The sequence below is a fragment of the Prunus persica genome, chromosome G1, assembly GCF_000346465.2.
Source record: "Prunus persica cultivar Lovell chromosome G1, Prunus_persica_NCBIv2, whole genome shotgun sequence".
NCBI lineage: Eukaryota > Viridiplantae > Streptophyta > Magnoliopsida > Rosales > Rosaceae > Prunus > Prunus persica.
The window spans coordinates 30,238,098-30,259,695 of NC_034009.1; the positions used below are offsets into that span (position 1 = coordinate 30,238,098).

The following is a 21,598-nucleotide window of genomic DNA, read 5'->3' on the forward strand; positions in this document are numbered from 1 at the left end:
TGGACTGCTTTTTCATAATATGAGGCTTAAGAGCAGAGCAGCTGTGATTTTTTTTCTCTTTTTCTTTTGTGGAACCGTGTTCACGTGCCTCTGCCCTGTCTTTTTCGAAGCACACCCTAGGAGCTACCAAAAGGCCAAGTTGTGGTTTTAATCGCTTTCTCTTACCTCACATCCAAAGGGCAACTGGGCAGCAACTAAATTGACACGAAGGCAGTTTGGTTATTTGTATGGGGCCATCTTTTTCTGTATGTTACAATATTATAGCATCTTCTTCAAATTCCAAATTTAGAAAATATAAATAACAATAGGTATTTCAGAAGATTTTTTCTGATATTTTTCTTTTAATTTGGGCAGTCAGTCAGTGATCCTCTGTAAATTTCACGGTTCCCAGAAATTTGTTTAAGATTATATGGTGGAAGGAAGGCCTGTGGAATAAAAGATGCTTGTGTTAGCAACCAAAAAGCTACACATAACAGATGCATGTTGGCAGCAAAGGGAAACAAAAAAGCTCCACTTGTGTGTTGTAAATAGACAGGTTAGGAGTTGGATGGATGGATGGTAGCTGACCGACTGGTCCCTTGGCTTGGCTTGGCCTAACCAGAGGCTGCGAGTTGAATTGAAGTAACACACACACTTGGACTTGGGCTAAAGTCTGGTCTTTCTATTTATTTATGATTTATGACAATATGACAATATGACAATATGACAATGAAAGAAAACAATCTCATCCTCTTGCATCTTTGCTAGTGGCAGCATGCATCTACTTATCCTTCGACATGGATGGATGGCTGTGTCTCTGTTTCTTCTTTAGCCGACTCATTTTTTGGAGTCCATCCCATCAAACAAAACATTTATTTATTTATTTATTTATTTTTCTTATGATTGCTAATCAAACTTGGAGTAGACTTTGGAATTTGGGTAAGCCAACTCTATCTACCTAACTCCTACAGATTTTATGCGTTTGGTATTGGGTTAGGCTATAATTTTCGAAAGCTAATTCTTAAAAAGAAAAGAGATTCTAACTCCTTCAAATTAAGTTAACCGAAAGATAATTGCAGTGAAACCAACACTTAACCGAAAGATATTTGTGAGAGTTGGAACATTCCTAGATATTTTCTGAGACAACCTACTATTTTAGGAGGGTGCAATTGAAATTACTTAAGAAAGGGGAAAATGAAAACGAATGCAGGCTATATAGTCTCATATGAGTAGAGGGTAGGCGCCCACCGCCCACACTGTCATTCAAAATTGAAAAGAAAACCGTATAGTATTTACTATTTGCCGCCAAGGAGGATAGGGCAGTTGAGCAGTAATCAATTGTTGAGTTAACCATTGATGAAAGGGTTCCCTTGGTCTTTTCATCTTCATGTAGAGTTTAATATGCATAACTTTATTATATTGGTCCATTGATATTTTTGTATTTTGGGGTTGAAACTGGATTGGATCTGAGGACACATTCTTGGGTTTCCAACCAATTTGGTTGTTTCTTAGAGGAACCCGTTGGATATTTTATCTTCTTCAATGTCTTTCAGTCAATAGTAAAAGTTATCTGCAATCCCATACGATATGGGGGGAATAAAGAACAAACAAGCCAAACCTTGACGCACATGTTACATTCAGGAATCAGGAACACACACAAAATTCAACTTATTTCTGAGTATGAATCTTCAAAAATGTTTAAAAGATACATCAATTTTGTTTGATTTGACTCGTCAAATTTTGATTATTTTATATTCGTCTGCCTGCTTTATAACTGGACATCACGTAGCTTATTGGGAAGCAGTGTGGGTTCCACTTTCACGGCCCCCGCATGCAACGACCCAACCCCTTTCTTAAGCCAACAAGAAAGGAAAAACCCCCAAGTCCAATTTCTTAAGCTCAAGTTCAACTAATGCCACAACATATCAACATGCTGCTTCTTGAAAATATCCCAGCAAAGAAAGAACAATGCTTTATTTTCAAAATTACCACCACTCTTCTTTCTTCCCAAGCAAAAGACGCTGCTCCCAATCAAAGCCTCAATTGGCTTCAACTAGGCTTTGGAAAACCAGGTCCATTGACCCAAAAACAAAAAACAGGTCCACAGGTCCACTCTCTGCAGCTTCAGCCACAATATAATAAAGGGGGAAGCTTGGCATATATAGATGCTCACCATTTCGAATAAAAGTGAGATCATACAATGAAAAGCCCTTTGAGGCTGCTTTTTAGAAAAGCAATTATGACCCATTCCAGTGATTCAAACGCATTCGTCCACAAACCAAAATGAAATCATACAGCTACTGAATCCTGAACAGGGATAAAAGCAGAAAAGCTTGCCAAAGCACAATGTGGCGTGATGCTTAGGCAAAGTGCGTGCATCACTCATCATGAACCTCTTCGGGTGTCAACAGATCAAGAATCAGAAAAAGCAAAGCAACCGATGGAAAGCAGAATATAACTATAACACAGATGGTATATTTACACTGTAAATGGCTGTTCTCGGATCGACTCAACAGCAACTTTAATTTGTACAGATTCCCTTGATAAGCCGCTCACTGAAACTCAAAAACACCTAAATCGAAACAAAATGAAATTTTTTCCACCATGGACTCCTTACTTTTTACAATACAAGAGGGTGGTGGTGGTAGATCAAAGACAGACTAGACTCTCTTCTCAACCTAATGGCCACCCCCTCATAAACTCTTTTAAACATGACCTATGGACCCCTTACATTATTTGGTTAACATCACATTTACTTACATGACACCGACACATTTCATTTACATAAATCCCTCAAACATATCTACACAAGGCAGAAGGATCTACTTCCTTCACTCTCCGAGAATTTCAAAATTTACTCTCAATGCTATCCAAGTATTGTGGTTGACTATAGCAAACTTAAGCTCAATCTTTCCTATGTACCTTCATTGATTGAATTGGGCTTCTATGCCAGGGTAGGGATGCTGCAATTTCTCCTATCCCTATCCAGGCAATCAAACCCCTCGACCCTCACGGCTGGTTTGCTCCCAAAATTGGCCCGAACAAAGCCTCCTTTCCTTGTGGATGACGAAGGAGACGAGGATAGACCAGACGGGGCGGGTATTGGTGAGAGTGGGGTGAGTTTCTCATTCCCAAATCGAGCGTCCTGAATTAATGGGTTAGCTACTCTGCTGGGCGGCGACCCGCTATAAAATGGGTGCTGCGAGGCCATTTCTGTACACGAAAATTGTTCAACGCCGAAAGATCCCTTCACAAAATCCAATATGAACAAATTTCAGAAAACCATACCTATTGATTCTTTTCAAGGCACATAACTAACAATGAATTGCTGATTAGTATTCAAATTCTCTAGAGTGATAGCAGCTGCAATTGATTACGGCACCTATCTGACCTTAATTTTTCTATGATGATTATTTAATTGTAGATCCAGAACGTATATATAAAGGAGAGTACCTTTGTGAGGAGGTTGTCCAAAATATCAGACCCTGCCTTTGGATCACAGAGCTCCGCTTGGTGGCTGCAATTTAATTAATAAATAGTTAAAAGCCGAATAAGAGAATTTCACAACTTGAAACCCTAAACCTAGATAATAAAATAAGCAGAAATTAAAAAAAAAATTGCAAACTTACCCAAATTGCCATCTGAAAGATCTGACGGGATCGTGAGGGCTGGCGTTTAGAAGGCCAAAACGGCGAGGTTTGGGACAAACGACGGAGTCTCTTGAATAAGTCCTCATGTCTTCGCAAGCTGAGAGGGCGTTGCCTTGCTGTATCGCACAGTGATTCATTTTTGCTCCTTGCTTTCGAAAGGACGACGTAAAACCTGGTCAACCAAGTAATCAACGAAATTAAAACTTGAAGGAGTTATATCTGTATAGATCTCACAAAAAACGTGCACAGTAGATGTCAACTGAACAGATCTGATCTGAAAGAGCCAGCCAATAAATCACACGAACAAGAAATTTCGTAAGTGAAAATGATTTAAACTTTGTTAAAAAAAATTTGAGGTCGCAGATCTAGAGAACTTGCATCTTTTACGAACAAACGAACATAACGAAGAGATTCGGAAGCACCAGATCCACATACAGAAAATTGAAATTACCCAAGCGTTTCATTGAACCTATAAGAAGCCGATAATAAAATAAGAAGGAAAAAAAGAGACAGGTGGTTAGTATTAAATACCTTAAATCTGAGTGTGGTAGTTAGCTGCTTAACTCGTCGCTGTGTTGTTATTAACAGTGAATTGAGAAAGAATGGGAAGGGGAGGAAAATTGGGCGGAAGGAATTTGGTTTAGACAGGAAAGGAAGGGGAAAGGACAGAAGTTTGACACAGGTTGGTCTCCACCCAATTTATAGAGCCACTGGCGAAAAAGAAAAAGGTAAGCAAACAAAATAATAAAAGTTTTGAAGAGAGAGAAGAGATTTGGCAAATGGGCTTTGGTGCAAACATAACAGGCTAACAGCACAGCACAACTAGATAGAGAAAAGTCAAGTCAAGGTGAGAGGCGTGTGGGCATACAGAGGCGGAGCCTTTAAAATGTACCAAAAACTATACAAGTTAAAATAGTATACGAATAAACTACAAGGTGTGATGCAGTTCGTAAACTATGATCTTTAGTTTGGCAAGTTATATGGTGTCTCAATGGCAGAATTTCAAAATTCGTTGAAAGTACTGTGTGGTCAGGAACAAACCAAACCCTAAATAATGTCGAAACACGATTAGGCTTTAAATGTCTTGTTTTGCTGGTAAACCTGTAATATGTGCAATATTTTATTGCTTCATGTAGGAGGTGCCTCTGCTGAGAAATACCAATTCCAACCCACCGAAACTATAAGGAAAATTACACTTGAAACCCCCTAGGCACCGTATAGTCTTTTTACAACTCAAACTTTCCACTTTCAAAGATTATGGAAACATCTTTAAAAGATAACAAGTATATTTTCCTCCGTTTGGAAAATGGAAAGGAGTTTTTGACTTTCCTGCGGTTCAATTTTAAACTAACGTGAATTGATGAGTTTGGCAATAAATTGCTTAAATGGCCATGTGCTTCAATCGAACCTTATTGACAGAAATAGCAAATAAATTGCGAATTGTAGCAAGCTCTTTTCATGATCATGACCTAAGGCTATGATGTGTATTTCAAAGGGTGCATCATCAATATGAATCCGTACAAGCATCAGCAACAACCGCATTCACACTTAAGTGTGAATTTGTTGATCTAACCGCTACAACCATGCGTGTGAATTTGTTGATCTAATCGCTACAACCATGTTTGCATGCCAACGTGAATTTGTACAGTAGAAAAATCCCTAATCGAAACCGTTTTAACTTCGTCGAGTTGGTGGAACTAAACCTAGGAAGGGTCCTGCACCTCATCTAAAACTCGCAATCCATTTTTCTTCACAAACAAAACATTATAATAAGTCCAATCAAACTCATTTAAAGCTTTAACCTACTTTCTTAATATACTTTTCGGAAAACAGGTCCACTGCCCTGCAGCTTCAACAACATAAAAGAAAGTCCACAACCAGATAGATGCTCCCCATTCCGAATAAAGGTTTGAACAAAAGCAGATCACAGAGATCAATGATCTTCTGAGGCTCTGCTTTAAAAAAGCATGCACCATGGATTCCAAAATGGTTCAAAGTTCAAAGAGAACAGTCCACAATTTGGCGTCATGAGTAAGCAATGTGGGTAGCAGAAGTTAAAAGAATAGGCAGCATATGAACTGAAACACAAATGGAATATATACACCGTAAATGACAGTTTAGATCGACTCAACGGCAACTTCAATTTGTACAGATTCGCTTCATAAGCCGCTCATTGAAACTCCAAAACACCTCAAATGGAAACAGAATGAAAATTTTCCAACACTAGACTCTCTTACTTTTTTACAACCCAAGAGGTGGTGCGGTAGAAGAACACAGACAAGACTATTCTCAACCAAATCCCACCCCCTTTTATTATTTGGTTAACATCTCATTTACTTACATGACACTGACATTTCATTTACAAAAATCCCTCAAACATATTTACACACAAGGCAGAAGGATCTCCATAGTTCGCTGGCCGAAAATTTCAAAATTTCCTCTCATGCTATCAAGTATCGTGGCTGTCGATAGAAAACTTTAGCTAAAGCTTTTGCTATTTACCTTCATTGATTGAATTAGGCTCTATGCCAGGGTAGGGATGCTGCAATTACGTCGATCCCTGTCCAGGCAATCAAACCCCTCCACCCTCACTGCTGGTTTGCTCCCAAAACTGGCCCGAACAAAGCTTCCTTTCCTTGCAGAAGTTGTTGGAGACGAGGATAGGCCCGACGGGTGAGGGGTTGGTGACAGTGGCGAGGATGGGGTGAGCTTCTCATCCCCAAATCGGGCGTCCTGAATTAATGGGTTAGCTACTCTGCTCGGCGGCGACCCGCTGAAAAATGGGTGCGGCGAGGCTATTTCTGTACATGAAAATTGTTCAACACCAAAAGAACCCTGCACAAAATCCAACATGAACAAAATCATTAAGAACCATATGCTAAACAGCTCACAATTGATTCTTGTGTAGAAACATAACTAGGGTTGAATTTCTGAATGGACCATAAATTCCAATTTAGTATGTATTCTGAGCTTAATTTAGTACGATAACTGCACATCAGGAAATGTTACGTACCTTGGTGAGGAGGTTGTCCAAAATATCAGACCCTGCTTTTGAATCATAGAGCTCCGCTTGGTGGCTGAAAATCAATTAAATAAAGAATTAAAACCGATACAAGAAAATTGGATAATTTGAAAACCTAAACAAAAAAAAGTAAAATTGAGAATCCTTACCCAAGCTGCCATCTGAGAGATCTGACGGGATCGTGATGAGTGGCGTTGAGGAGGCCAAAACGGCGAGGTTTGGGACAAACGACTGAGTCTCTTGAACAAGTCCGCATCTCTTCGCAAGCAGAGAGGGCGTTGCCTTGCTGAATCGCACAGTGATTCATTATTTTTCCACGCTTTGAGACGACAACGTAAAACCTGTTCAAACAAATCACTATTTGTTACAAATTATCATTTTAATTTTGAACTGAGGGAGTCATTTCCGCAATAGATCTAAAACGGGCGTATTAGGTGTAAACTGAACAGATCTGATCTGATCTGATATTACGGCGAGTCAATTGAACAGATAGGAACAGAATTTGGAAATTGCCTAAGGTTTTAACAGAAACTAAAAGGAAAACAAAAACAGAAAATTAGCAAACGAAAGAAAAAAAGGGCCAGGCATACCTTTAAGTTTGAGTGTAGAGCTTAGCTGCTAGGCTTCTTCTGTAGAGAAATCTATATATATTGCTACAGAGTTTTCATAGTAGAAGGAAAACGGAAACAAAATTAGGCGAGAGGTAGGGGAAGAGACAGAAAAGGAAAGGGAAGGGAAGAAGGTTTAATAAGGAATGGCTTCCACCAGATTTATAGAGAAAAAAGAGAGCCAACAAAGAATCATAAAAAAGTGAAGTGAAAAATAATGAAATCAAAAAATCGGAGAGAGAAAAGAGGCTTGGGTATTGGGCAACAGGCTAACAGGTTAACAGCACAGCTAGAGAGAGAAAGAGAGAGAGAGAGAGAGAGAGAGAGAGAGAGAGTAGAAAGGGAAAAAGGTGAGGGGTCTGGGGTGTGCCAGAGGAGAGCGAAGACCGACAGAGGCTCCCACAGTTTCTCTGATTTGAGATTTTTTTTAAAATTATTCAACGTGTGTTTAAATAGTGATAATTATTTTATTTTATTAAAATATCTTTCTTGGGGTTATCAAGTTGTTATGAAATGGGAAATGGGTAATATTTTAGTGCTTCACGCAGGCGGTGCTTCCCGCGGGAACTCACATCGATTTCGGCACCAAACCCATTGAAATCAACTTTACTATTGCTCGTTTTGTTTAACTTTACTTCCTGCAACACCCCGCGCCCCCCACCCCACGTGTCACGTGCATCCACCATTTAAGTTGATTTTTTTTTGTAAACAGTGATGCTTCATTCATGTTCATACACAAAAATAAATTCCTTTTCGCCATCCACGCCACAAAAATATATTTGAAAAACTTGACATCCAAAGTCCAATAAATAAAAAAAACCTCTGAGGATATTTCTAAGAATTAAGATAACGTTATGGAGCCAGAATGTAAACTAATTTTTCCAACTTCGATTTTTCTAACAAACACGATAAGGTGACATGTGTATATATTTCCAATCTTGGTTAAGACAAAGTGGTGATGGGCATCATTGCCCAACTTTTTTCTGCCACAGCAATTGGGCGGTAAAATATCCCCCAAGATCCTTCCCGCCATAAATATCCGCCATCCCAAGTTCCCAACTGCGTTGATACCAGAGACTTTTGATTAATTTTTATATATAAAAAAAAGGGACAACGAAATGGTGCGGAGCTTGAATCAAATTTTCAGGGTTTAGACTTTGAGCTGCAAAGGCTTTATTCTCTTTTGCTGCTTTTTGTCACAAGATTCCAATCTGGGCCGCGTTTTGAATGGATGGGCTATATATAATACAATTACCTGTCCACTTTTAATAAGAAATTTACAGATAAATTGTGATTTGATCCAATTACAGTCGTGGGTGACGCGTATCCATTTTGGGAACGAAACGACACAGTTGGGCACGTTTAACACGAATGAGATTCTCTTGTAGTGTTGTTGGAGGAGGCGGAGCCAATTGAGCTGACAACTAGCAAAATCATATTACCGAGACTACCTTGGACCCGCTATCAATTTCCTAAGATTTTGATGGCGACGCGTTTTGATCTCAGGGACCGGAAAATCAATCCTCCCACCACTTCACTGCCATTGGGATTATGGGATAGCTGGCTAGCTAGCTGTAACAATAATCATTTCGTCTTTCAATGAAAGCTACCCAAACTTTTATTATCATGTTTTTTATCACAAAACATTCATAAAACTATAAGATTACTTTAAAAAAAATAAAATAAATTCATGCTGTCGTGTTCCGTCTAAAAACATGTTACATTGATGACATGGCATATACACAGCTTTGTGCTATAGTAGTTTTGGACTTGTCCTCTTTTGATCGGGCAGCTTTTAATTTGCAGGTTGGTTAGCGGTCCATTTCTTATCCTCCGTGAAATGAGATGAGCAACGACGCAGCACTCTCTGGACTTTCCATTTTCAGGTATGGCCGAGAGACACAGTTTGCTTAATCAACGTGATCAGCCCCGAAAAGATTAACATCGTTATCATAGTATGAAGCATAAAGAAAAGACTAACAAGTAATGATCAAACACACATTCGACCTAACCTAACAGCAAACATGTTATGTTGATCTTCACATTATAATTTTTAAATAAATCTTTCCTAAATAGATCGAGCAAGTTAGCTGAAGCTGATTTGACTCAAAAGTAAAGGCTCCACATTTTATGTAATAAAGCAAAATATTGGTGGGTATGACAGCCATGATTTCACATGCTGTGTCTAAGCAGATGACGACTCAACTCAAATGACTTCAAATCTAAACTTTACCGGGAATGACCATCATTTTTTCTTTGGTCCCTGCCCCTGCTTTTTGGACGATAATTCCAAATCATTGCACAAATTGGCGGAAAATTGCGTGCCTCCTCAACCCCAGTTCTCATCATCACTCACCAAAACCAGACATTGACGTACATTCCCGTCCCATTGTTGACTTTAATGTCAAAATTGCCGGAAAGGAGCAAATGAAATTTGATGTTGATCAATTTTATTGACATTTCTTAGATTCCTAGTTAAGAATGTCAACAATTGGGACGCTTCCAAATTGAGGTGCAATGCAACAGACTTATACATCGCAACGTCACAACACAACCAACGCCACAAAATATAAACAAGTCAATTGAAATATATTTTAAATCAGTGGCAACTTCTCCCTAAAGAAGGAATAATATAAGGCTCAATTTTATTAATCACCTAACTCTAAAAGTAGGATCTCCACATCGCATCTAGATGTGTTACCATCTTTACTTTCCTAGGGCAGGTTAAATGAGCAAGAAACACTTAACTATAACCAAAATCGACGGTTGGTGAAGGAAGGAGATTGAAAACATTACTTCTCACATTAATATATGAAACAATTGACAGAAGTTAGTCTATTATACCAAAAAAAGGTAAAGTGATAATAACAGGAAAGAAGATTAATATGCCTCCAAAAATATGTTACCATGTACTTCTTCACATACAGTGTCATTATGGTGGCTATGAAGTTGTCTAAGCAGGTGCTGACTCAGCGGCGGCGGCAGCAGCAGCTCTCTTCTTGGCGAAGTATTCATCAGCACGTGCAAGGTTCTTAGCAACTGATGGCTTTACCCACTTCTTCCGACCAGGCAATACAGTGAGGTTACAGCCAGCAGCCTCAAGTTTCTCCTTTGCAGCTGCTGAAAAGGCACGAGCCTTTATATCCAGCTTCACACTGAGCTCCCCATCACCAAGAATCTAGAAAGGAAAAAAAAAAAAAAAGAAAAAAAGAGAGCCTCAAGTTCTAGTATGAAAATATGCTTAATGAGCAGTGCACACTGATAACTGCCTAAACCCATATGTAGGTGCAATCCCGTCATCAAACTTGGCAATTATTGGGCCACATCAAGCTTGAAGTGGCCCTAATGCTTCTACTACATTTTTATTATTCAATAATTTTTTTTTCCACAAAAGCCTCAATCTATAGTTCAGGCATGTCAATTGTCAAGGAGGTATTACAGCTGCTGAATAAGGTGTAATTTATAAAATTCGAGAACAAAAGTAATATATTATCAATGGCATAAAAGCTGGATCATATATGTGGATTGGCCAAGTTTTGGCCAGAATGCATCACACTTTCGCATTCTTTAACCAAAAGGATCAGAAAATCAAGGAAATTAAGTTTGTGTTTTTATAAGTAACAATTAAGTCAAATTTAAGAAGAAAGATTGAATTGTAGAAAAACGCACAGACTGCTTAGTTATTTCAATTAAAAGAGGCTTGTTCATGCTGAAAGTTATATATAAGCAACTATCGTTTTTAAAAAAATAATATCCAAACTAGGAGTTTTCGGCTAGAGATGATCTCTGTACTCTCCTGTATATGGTTTTAAGGCTTGCGGTTCAATTCAGCTTCGATTAGTAAAACAGAGATATAGAGGCCGTACTTTAAAGCAGCATATCACGAATGATATTTGAGTAATTGAATGTTATGACAAAATGCTGGAACATCAATCTGACCTTAACCACCACAACATGTGTAAAGTAGACAAATTAAGCATTTACCTTCAAAGGGAGTTTCCTTTCTCTTCCTGATGGGTTGATCAAACCCCTGTCCTTCAAAGTTTGTAATGACACTTCTTCTCCTTCTTGAAACCCTGCTGCTTCTATGTCTTTCAAGTTCACAGGAACATACTTAGGCAAACCCACCTGCATACCTTGTACAAAAACAAAAAACAAACAGCAAAACAATTACTTTGAGTATGTCACTGAAGCATATTGGCATACACTTGGCATGCCTTTGCATATAAAGACAAGGTAATCATACCTCCGGCAATTCCCTTGAGTTTGGGAATTCGACGATAAAGCGGCATCTGACCGCCTTCAAAGCCCTTGCGCACCCCGGGTCCGGATCGAGACTTCTGGCCCCGCATACCGAACCCGCAGCTATTCCCTTGCCCAGCTGCTATACCTCTTCCCTTTCTCTTACCCTTCTTTCTGGACCCGGGTTGTGGGCCCAAGTTATCCAGCCTGAACCGCACATTGGTAACCGGAGCCCCGACTCCGGTCGACGCTGCCTTGTTCACAACCACTAGCCGCCTTCTTTCTGTAGTACTAATCACCTTGAGGGACGGAATACAACACAGTTTTTGTCCCAAGTTTCTCACATTTCCCTGTAAACATTGACATTATTATCAGCACAGTTAGCAATTCATATAGTTACAAAGAGAGGGAGAGAGAGAGAGAGAGAGAGAGTACCTTGAAAGATGAAGAAGGGAGACTGAGAGGTGGGGTTGGAGGAAGAAAGAGCAGAGACGCTGCCATGGATAACAGCGAGGGGAGCTAACACTAGCAGTGTGTTGCACAAACAGATAGGATAAGCTTCTTCTTCTGTTTTTCTTTTTCTTTTTCTTTCTTTTCAACTTTTTTGGGCCTAATTCTAACAACTAAAAAATGTTGTGGATATTTTCCTTTTTGGGCTTGAAGTATCTAATGGGCCTGGAAGCAGTTTCATTTTGACTTCCACAGTTGCGGCAAAAACACATCAAATCAACCCAACGGACGAGTTTTACATGGCAAGGTAGAACTAAATTTGGAAAATCACATTATTAATTCAAGTAATTACTTACACGAATGTGGCACTAACTTTTTTGAAAAAAATTATTCCTTTCCTTAATTTTTGTGCCAAGGTTTTATCCCCACTCCACTTGCTTTCTGTTGTAATTAATTTGGTATTTGATTGATAGTGCAATATTGTTTGTGGGGAGAAAAAAAAGGATGATATTAATTAATGAATGGCGATGAGAAATAAAGAAGCAGGAGGAGATCACTCTCAGAATAAGTTTGATGCATGTGCTTTCCTCAGAATAAGTTTGACTGGACTGGAAATGATGATGCTGGATAGGATTTTCCATTGGATTGTTAGAAAAAGGAACCTTGCTTGCTAAAATACAAAAGGAAAGAGGATGTTTGATGTTTAGGCAGACTGGACTGAAATGGACCACTCTCTTAGGTAATTATGGACACAAAGTTTTTCAGTATTTGGGTGCACGGCCGATGCATGCTTGCATGGCCCGACTTTGCAAATTTGTATTACCAATCCAAATGATCCATGCCCTCAAGTCGAGCCCTATAAGTAGTGTGGTCCATTAATCATCACCTGAATATGTAAATACATTAATTATTTGGTTATAGGTGAACCGCCTGAGCCTTCCTTACACACACACACACACACACATATATTGATTCGGTTCATTGGGATGTGAATCTGGCTCTTGACAAGAGTAATAGGTCAACTAACATGTTTAACATTTTGCTAGTGAGTATGCAAATTCGGAGCCTGTAAATGTACACTTTAAAATTGCAAGAGGTTAATGAGTCAAGATCTATCTTATATTGAGCCCATTAATGATCCATCTTATTATATTGCAAGAGGTGGGAGTTTTACTTTATATCATCATATTTTAAGACATATAATTTTTCATTCGAGAAATGTCACGTGATGCTACTAATTTACCTGTTATAATATGGTGAACGACGTAGTTGATATGTCATGATCGTATTGGTAAATAGATACACGTGTAAGTAATTAATTTTGTTCAATTTTATCAATGAATTTGACTATAGATCATTTGCTATTTAATTATGCTAGTTGAGCTCAGTGAACTCGTGACAAAACATCCCACGCCCTATAAAACCCATAACCACCATACCACAACTAGCCTCTATATTGTGGTCAATTCAATTGGTGGTTATGGTTTTTGTCCAAATTCACTTCCTTTATTACAAAAGAAAAACTGTATATATAATTATAAGTACATCCCTAGCTATAGTCCCGATTTCTTGAAAATGACCATGATCAAGCAAACTAGATACTTGTAAAGAATAAAACAACATATCGGTGGGGTTGAGCCCATCCCTACTTAGTTCATGAAAATACTAACAATCAGACATATTGAAAGTAACACTTCCATAATCCCCCATGGCAGTACAATGCTATAAATACATACCCAGGAGGGTGTTTTGATTACCTGCATGTGGACCATAATCTCTATCGTGTTCTTCATCTTAGATTCACACCACTATGATATGATTACACTAGAAGATATGTATGCACAGGATCTAGCCTAGCTTGATTATATATACGATCTCTTCTGACTCGTAATAATAATACAAAATATATATATATATATATATATATATATACACAAACAATTAACCAAAGGAATTATAATTAAGAGCACGCGCGAGCTGCTTTGATTAAGGAAAAACTTAAGCCACGTCCCTTTCATTACCTCTACTCCCAAGTCTCAACCAAACCAAATGACACTTTGATCACATACCTAAAACCAAAGCCCTCTCTCTTCCTCCCCCACAGTACCTCTCCTCTTTTTAAAGTCACGAGACCCAGTACTGTCCCCAGCTTTGTTGTTTCAATTTTTTTAATTTATTGAGAGATGAGTCCAAAGAGGTTTGGCAGAGAAACTGATAGAGAACTTTCAAAGCTCTTTTTCTTCCACCATCACTCAACTAGCCTCTATATTGCAGTCTCAAACTGAAAGTCTTATTATTTTCTAAAAGCTTTAGTTCTCTCTCTATCTACCCATCTGAGAGAGAGAGAGAGAGAGAGAGAGAGAGAGAGAGAGAGAGAGAGAGAGAGAGAGAGAGAGAGAGAGAGAGAGAGAGAGAGAGAGAAAGAGAGTGAGAGATAGAATACTTCGTCCTCACATTCACATTTTTATTTCTGTCTTTCTCTGTCGGTACCATGTAGGTCTTTCCCCCCCATCCCACTTTTCTCACCTGCTAATTGCTTCTCCCTTTTCTCTACCCCATCTCCTTCTCCCTCTCCTGCCCTTATACTTTATCCAATACTCTTTTTCTTTTTAACCCACCATTTACTGTTTCATAAATGTACTACCTCTGTGGCTTTTAGCGTTGTATATTTATCTCTTGTTTTGATTTGCAGGCGACCTGATGAGGGCAACCCTTTAGACCTCAACAACTTGCCTGATGATCATTTCAGTAGAGATGGTAAACAAGTTGTCGAGGACAGCTTCTCTGGTACTTTTCAAATTTCTACTGCTACTACCGCCAAACCCAAACGGATCAACAATATCAAAACCCCCATATATCTTTTGAAAAGGGCTCACATTTCTTCTTTTCCTTTCTTTTTTCTTTAATTTCTTCTTTTCAATCTTTTTCTTTTCTTTAAAAACGGATGAAAAGCTGTTCTTTGCTTTTAAAGTTCAATTGACAAAATATATATTTCAAATCAAAAAGGTTAACTTAAATGGGGTATGAAGAAGATTATGGATTTAAATTACTCTACTTTTTCCGTCTTAAAATGTGTTCATGATGATTTGGGTAATTAATTAATTTAGATAGGGCTGAGGTAGCTGGTAGGGGTTAGTTTAGTTTAGTTTAGTCTTATCGAAGTTGCTTTTATTGTCTGGGTTTTTAGTTGCAGGCTACAGAAAAAAGAAAAGCGGCGCAAAAGATGGAAAAGACGAGTGTGGGAAGGTCTACGAGTGTAGGTTTTGTTCCCTCAAGTTCTGCAAATCTCAGGCCCTTGGGGGACACATGAATCGCCATCGTCAAGGCAAGTCAATTTCATTTCTTTAATTATTTACACAAACTAAAACTAGTTGCCTTTATTTTTTAAAACATTATATTTGAGAAATTAATATTAAAAAAACACACAATTGGGGGCACTGGTCGTCTCATCAAAGATTTAGCCATGAAGCGTCTTGGTCATTTCAAATAAGTCGAGGAAAAGGAAGTCGTGATTTGATTTGATCATTTGTGTTTCGTTTGTTGAAATTCTTGCTAGATCAATTAAAGGTCATGTACTTTTATATTTGATATTATATTTATATATGTTGTGTGATTTGATTTGATTTAATTTGTGTGTTGGGTCGGAATGGTCACCAGAAAGGGAGACAGAAACACTCAACAAGGCTCGTCAGCTAGTCTTCAGTAACGATAACCTAGCCGCCCCTCCTCCTCCTCACCTAGGGTATATATGCTTAATTTCTCTTCCTTTTATAAATTGCACTTTCTTTTCTTCTTTATGGTAATAAACAAATTGAATTATTACATTAATAATTGTTGTTTGATTTTGTAGATGCTGCCATCCAATTACACCGGCAGGATATCATCATCCGGCTGCTGCAGGCAACAACATTGGCGGTGACCCAACATTACCTCTCAGATTCCCAGCAAGAATGTTTTCTGGCTCTTCGTCAAGTACCCTCGTACCACCACCGCCTCCGCCGGCGGTGCCACAGCCAGGTGTTCAACCGCCTCAACAACCATATTTATACTCCTCTCCTTCGCGGCCCATGTTCCCTGCTTCCCATTACCCTCACCATCAACACTCGGTCAATGATTATTATGTTGGACATGTTCTTAGCAGCACTAGTAGTAGTAGCCCCTCACAGTATGGTCATGGTCACCCAAATGTGAACTATGGAGCATCACCACCGGAGCCCGCCAACTACACTTGCATTGGTGCACCTGTGGGACCCGGAGGAGGAGGAGGTGGAGGTGGTGGTAGAGACGGGTCACTGCACATGAACCAGGAGGAGGGATTGAATTGGAGCAGGAGCTATGCAGGGACACAGCAGCGTTTGGATCCTCCTCCTTCGATCAATCGATTTCAACCTGGCTTCTAATGTTAAAAACAAATTATTATTATTATTATTATTTTGTTTTTGTTTCTTCTGAGAGATAGTCTTGAAGTATTATTATTAGGGTCTCTGCCTCGACACGCCACCTAGGGGTGGGCACGGTTCGGTTTGGACCGGTTTTTGCCTCAAATTAGAACCGATCCAATACTATTCATCCGGTTTGGTTCGGTTCGGTTTTAATAAAAAAAATTTCAAAAACTGTCCGGTTCGGTTTGAACCGGTTTCGGTCCGGTTCCGGTTCGGTTCGGTTTTGAACCGGATTATAAAAATTATTTTTTTAAATTACTTTTTAATACAATTCTCAACTGAAATATTATTTTTTTACTTGAAAATTAACAAATTATTCAATTTCATATAAAAAATAAATATTAAAGTGAGAAAATAGAGATATTTTGACATTGAACTTGGATAAATATTATGTTTTTTTTAGTGAAATTAAAAATATAGCATTAAATATAAATATATATATTGAAATTATATATTTTTTTAGTTTCACCGGTTCGGTTCGGCCCGGTTCGGTTTTTGAAGACATGGAACCGGATCCGGAACCAGTCCAAACCGGTCCGGTTCGGTTTTTGACCGGTTTTTGACTTTTTGGTCAACTCGGTTTTTTTCCGGTTTGGTTCGGTGCGGTTTGGTTTGGATTTCCGGTTCGCCGGTTTGAGTGCCCACCCCTAACGCCACCCACAATGGACAGAGGGAAAGAGAGAGACTTAACAAGCTGACAAATGGGGTCATGAGAGGAAGGAGATGAGAGAGGTTTTTTGGTATTTTCTACTGGGCCAGCTTTTAAGCTCATCGACACCCTCAGCAAGTTTGGCTTCAAGTTGTGGGGTTGGGGGGGCTTTCAACATTGGAAATCTGAAGAGGGGTGTCTTTTGTATGTGTGTATCACTTCTACTACCAAGTCTGAAAAGGGAACTAGAAAGACCTTGTGGGACAACAAGTTAGATATGAACTGAAAGTTCTCAACCCCTTTTTGCATTTCTAGTTCGTTTTGCATGCCAATCAATTTTTCCTTTTTCTTTTTCTCGCTTTTTTCTATTTGCTTCCATTTGCCTTTTCCTATAGCATTTAATTATGCGGCCTCAGCGTTTTGACCAGAGGAAAAGGGAGATTTTCGCCCTCTTTTTTTTTTTTTTTTTGGATGAAATAAAGTTTAGGTGGAAGGGAGGAGGACAGAGGGGGTGTCGTAGCTTCTTTTTGGTTTTTACAAATTACCCAGTAAAAGGGTTTGTCGCCCTCCTTCTGGTTTCTGGGTCATATATGGTCACACCATGCTTGCACTGTAGGGAGCAATGACCTGTTGAGAACTCGCAATCCCATCAAACTTTTTACTGCAACTTCTCTCACCCAGAATCAATCAAATTTGTTGTCTGTAAGAGTTGTGCAAACTATACCCTTCCAAACTTCAAAGCATCTCCGGATCCCCACCGATATTATACTCAGAGCCACAATGATAAGAGTAATTACTTTCCCTCCTCATCTAATTACTAATTAGTAGTTGTTTTTCTATATTAAAACAATGATAAGAGTTATAAGTACTGCAAGAACAGCTCACCTTCTAAAATGAAAACCTTAATTACAAGTCTTCTCATTAGGGGTGGATTCAGTTGACAATTTTTCCTACGATATATGTCAAAGCATTTCGTCAAACAAATCATTCTATATATGCCAATTTATCCCATGTAAGACTTATATGTTTCAACGGTATAAAGCACTTACTTATGTACCCGATTTTAGAATTATCTTTTGGCCTCTCCTTTGTACGAAGAGAAAATCCATTTATCTATTAATGCATCATATGGGATGAATGATGTGAAATTCATTGTATATGTTTATATCGTGTGCATATCCATACATAATATATTTGCATGAATTAATAATGATGTACATTTGAGAATGCATATACTTCCAAACATTCACATCTATGTTGAGATAGAAGGAACTTACTTGTTTGTCTATTTAGGTACAAGTGCATTTACTTCCAAACGACAAAGAAAGATTTACAAAGTGATGAAATTTTTCACCAAATAAAAATTACCAATTACCATGTTTTTAATTCGAACTAGGAGGGTAGGGGGGATAGGTGTGTTTCTCATTTTCTGTGAAAAAAAAAAAATGGGGAGAAGGCTTTGGCCTTTTCTACGGGTTTTCTTTTCTATTGGTTGTATTTGTCTAATTCCGATCGAACATTGGCACTCTGAGACATATGGACTCATGAACTTGAATCCAATTAAATATTGGTAGCGTGGTGGTGGGTTCCCTATTAAGCGTCTCTTAAATTCGGGAGACTTGACAAAGTGATTAGGATACTTTATTGCAGGCTATAGCCGTGAGGCTTAACAGAGCAACCTATTTTTCAGCCAATTGCTGGGCTTGAATAGTGAAGGCGATTAGGGGTTCAGGTGCTTAAAAGTGCAACTTGAAGTGACCGAAGATTGGTAGGGAGGTGGAGCAACAGGAGCTACACAAGAGACAGAGATACTTGAAGAAGAAAGCAGCCCTAACCCTAGCTAGTAGCCCTAACACGTACAGGCTAAACCTGCAAACATATAAATCATAGGTTAAGCTGGACTGCAACATCTACGCCGCTGCTTGTTTGCAGATAAGAGATCAGTATGTTAACTATTGGAACTACATATCTGAGGCCCATACTGGGTTCTGCTAGCTAGTGCTTAACCTGATTTGGTTACAAGCTAAAACCTAGCTGGACCCACAAGCACATATGCATAACTCAAGATCCTTCAACTTATTTTATTTTATTAGCTAGTTTGAAGAAAAGAGGGCAAGTGTTTGGAACTTTGGATCCTAACTAGCTGCATATTCAGTAGATGATGATACATGAATTTGGTGATTGTTGTAATCAAATCTAGCCATATATTTAACTAGCATGTAATTGGTGATTGAACTAATTAAGATATTAATTATGATAATTACTTAAGGTATAATTGGTGGCACGTAATTGGATGAGCTGCCTTCATCGTCTTCTTGGCGTTTCCTGTTTAAACGTTTGGTAAGTATAAGTATACGTATAAATACTTAACCACCTCAAAAATCTTCACTTTTGCAGAGCAAATCACAAACTAGGTCAGACTGGATGTTCGAGCATTGAATAAGTGATGACTCAAGAGCGGCTGGCCCACCATAAATATGTAAAATAAAGATATAAAGTTAAGAAACATTTGATTATTTGATGTGTTTCTTTCGTTGAAGTCGATTTTTGTTTTAATAATTAATTCACTGACAACTAACTGCTGTATTTGCAGCTATCTATAGCAGCAGCAGTATATTAAAAAAGGACAAAGGATAAACAGAACAAAGCTATATAGATCTTTATTATTACCAAGAAAAAAAAAACATAAAATCCTCAAGGAAAAGAAATTAGTTAAAATAACTTCCAGCGTTGAAATGTCCTAGTAATTAATCTGATTGATTATTTTAACTGTTCACTGAATTTGTACTCATCTATATTTCCTCTTTATATATGAATGAACTTGTACTGTTTTTATTTATTTTTTTAGAATTAGCGATGGATATATTGCATTGAGGAAGGGGGCATTTATCCTGGAATTCTAACGGGTGACCAAAGCGGGGACAGGGGAGGGACCTCACCACTGAGGTAAACCCCTTGGTCTCTACTGTTTTAATTATATAATTAAGTTAATTACAAGAAAACAGAGCAACCATATTGGAATGCAGCAAGTATAGTATATTATACTCTCTCTTTCTCATATGTGCGATCCCGAGACCGCAAGACATAATATATATAATGAAGAAAGGTACGACACTGTATCTATATGTATAGGTTGACAAAGATCGGGGCTCACAGAGAGAGAGAGGGATGGATCAGAGATAATTAAGTAGAGTTGGTTTTGAGATAGAGACTGAAGATTTGATATATGAGAGGTCCATAGTGCATGTATAAACTTCAAAATAGCCTCAACAAAAGTAGACGGAAATCAGCGATATATGAGAGGTCCATAGTGCATGTATAAACTTCAAAATAGCCTCAACAAAAGTAGACGGAAATCAGCTATAGACTCAGCTTAGTTCATTCATATTTCTAATAGTAAATTTGCTTTACACTTTTCAAATTCAACTTGCTTTACTTGCAACCCTTCATTTTATATTTCAACGTGTAATGGGGTGGTGTTTTAAGTTTTGATTCCCCAATTTATTGTGGTGATTCTCTCTAAAATTGTTGTATGTAATTAATTATCCGTTTTATTATTAAAATTCATTAATACAGTCGACAATGTGTTGGCCAAAAAGGGCCTTTTTCCTTATTCCCTTTTTGAAATTTTGTTCCATATTTCCCGAATAATAATCTACCTATTTTGGAATTTGAATTTCATTTATTGTACCTAGTTTTTTCATGGATAATAATCTACCTATTTTTTTCATAGATAATAATTTACCTATTACCTTTTATGAGTAATAATTTATCTTTTATTTTATCCTACGAGTCATATGATGTAATATACGTAGGCATGAAAATGTTAACGTACATAATATCATCTAATTAAAGTACTTTTTTTTTTTTTTTTGCATTGTACTTATTAAAATATATATATATAATTGGAGGGTGTATGTTTGAACTAATTTGATTGTAGGCCATTATTACAGGAGTGTAAACATAAATGTACAATGAGAGGTATTATTTATTTGCATAAAATTAAGGGATAAAAAATGGTCAGCCACCAAATAAAGATCTAGTGGCATGATTTGTTAATAAATCAACTTACATAGACACATTGTCATCCAATTTTAAAATTGAATTTTACTTAAGCGTTGTATTATTAGTGGGTTATTGTCTATGATTTTTGAGTTACAAGGATAGCATGAACTTATTTCCAATCAACTTATATTAACCTAATAATCTAGCATATCTTTTAGCAGTTTTATAGTTAATTATTTGGGGTTGAGTTAATGAACTGACCTGAGATACGTCCCTCTCTCTGCACTGCGTTTGCGTGTGATCAGTTCTGTGTGCACTGTAGCACTGTGAGATGGGAAAAGAAGAAAGACAAACTAGCTTGGTCTTGTTCTCTTTCAAGTACGAAAATAGTTTAGCTCACAATGCCTCATTTAATGGCTTCTATCAATAATTGCAAAAAGAATTGACCTTCAGTTAATAGTATTTCTGCCTTCTATGAAAACTAGCTATACCTAGGCAACCCAATTGGACCGCTGGAAATTTCTTTTGTTTTTTGTTGCCTCAAAGATTCT

The 21,598-nt window shown here is 38.0% G+C and overlaps 4 protein-coding genes across 5 annotated transcripts; 1 reads left to right on the top strand and 3 right to left on the bottom strand.

The window, feature by feature from the left end:
• On the bottom strand, positions 2,415-4,388 carry LOC18792165. Its single transcript, XM_007223517.2, has 4 exons — positions 4,161-4,388; positions 3,609-3,801; positions 3,433-3,496; positions 2,415-3,226 (listed from the first exon to the last, which is right to left on the bottom strand). Exons 2-4 carry the CDS (start codon positions 3,764-3,766, stop codon positions 2,924-2,926), a joined length of 525 nt encoding a protein of 174 aa, XP_007223579.1. The 5' UTR covers positions 3,767-3,801; positions 4,161-4,388; the 3' UTR covers positions 2,415-2,923.
• Positions 5,704-7,697, bottom strand: LOC18790011. Its single transcript, XM_007223509.2, has 4 exons — positions 7,242-7,697; positions 6,801-6,992; positions 6,643-6,706; positions 5,704-6,464 (listed from the first exon to the last, which is right to left on the bottom strand). Exons 2-4 carry the CDS (start codon positions 6,956-6,958, stop codon positions 6,153-6,155), a joined length of 534 nt encoding a protein of 177 aa, XP_007223571.1. The 5' UTR covers positions 6,959-6,992; positions 7,242-7,697; the 3' UTR covers positions 5,704-6,152.
• Positions 10,040-12,095, bottom strand: LOC18790004 (50S ribosomal protein L15, chloroplastic). Its single transcript, XM_007223671.2, has 4 exons — positions 11,937-12,095; positions 11,506-11,851; positions 11,244-11,395; positions 10,040-10,437 (listed from the first exon to the last, which is right to left on the bottom strand). The coding sequence occupies exons 1-4, from the start codon at positions 12,000-12,002 to the stop codon at positions 10,213-10,215; spliced, it is 789 nt and encodes a 262-aa protein (XP_007223733.1). The 5' UTR covers positions 12,003-12,095; the 3' UTR covers positions 10,040-10,212.
• Positions 14,327-16,434, top strand: LOC18790151 (zinc finger protein JAGGED). Of its 2 annotated transcripts, none has more exons than XM_020554820.1 (5): positions 14,327-14,444; positions 14,644-14,738; positions 15,139-15,276; positions 15,609-15,693; positions 15,802-16,434. In XM_020554820.1, coding segments are annotated over exons 1-5 (870 nt in total). In that variant the 5' UTR covers positions 14,327-14,442; the 3' UTR covers positions 16,352-16,434. The 2 variants fall into 2 exon arrangements, with proteins under 2 accessions (XP_020410409.1, XP_020410410.1); XM_020554821.1 differs by having other exon boundaries at positions 15,145-15,276.

Bases quoted from the DNA above. Each gene is read 5' to 3' on its own strand.
- LOC18792165 (XM_007223517.2), bottom strand. From the start codon at position 3,766: ATGAATCACTGTGCGATACAGCAAGGCAACGCCCTCTCAGCTTGCGAA. The intron at 3,497-3,608 runs GTAAGTTTGCAA...ATTAAATTGCAG, and splicing joins TCTTTCAGATGGCAATTTGG to CCACCAAGCGGAGCTCTGTG. The intron at 3,227-3,432 runs GTACTCTCCTTT...GATTTTGTGAAG, and splicing joins TGGACAACCTCCTCACAAAG to GGATCTTTCGGCGTTGAACA.
- LOC18790011 (XM_007223509.2), bottom strand. From the start codon at position 6,958: ATGAATCACTGTGCGATTCAGCAAGGCAACGCCCTCTCTGCTTGCGAA. The intron at 6,707-6,800 runs GTAAGGATTCTC...ATTGATTTTCAG, and splicing joins TCTCTCAGATGGCAGCTTGG to CCACCAAGCGGAGCTCTATG. The intron at 6,465-6,642 runs GTACGTAACATT...GATTTTGTGCAG, and splicing joins TGGACAACCTCCTCACCAAG to GGTTCTTTTGGTGTTGAACA.
- LOC18790004 (XM_007223671.2), bottom strand. From the start codon at position 12,002: ATGGCAGCGTCTCTGCTCTTTCTTCCTCCAACCCCACCTCTCAGTCTC. The intron at 11,852-11,936 runs GTACTCTCTCTC...CAATGTTTACAG, and splicing joins TCCCTTCTTCATCTTTCAAG to GGAAATGTGAGAAACTTGGG. The intron at 11,396-11,505 runs GTATGATTACCT...TTTTTGTACAAG, and splicing joins ACTCAAGGGAATTGCCGGAG to GTATGCAGGTGGGTTTGCCT.
- LOC18790151 (XM_020554820.1), top strand. The intron at 14,739-15,138 runs GTACTTTTCAAA...CTGGGTTTTTAG, and splicing joins TGTCGAGGACAGCTTCTCTG to TTGCAGGCTACAGAAAAAAG. The intron at 15,277-15,608 runs GCAAGTCAATTT...AATGGTCACCAG, and splicing joins CATGAATCGCCATCGTCAAG to AAAGGGAGACAGAAACACTC.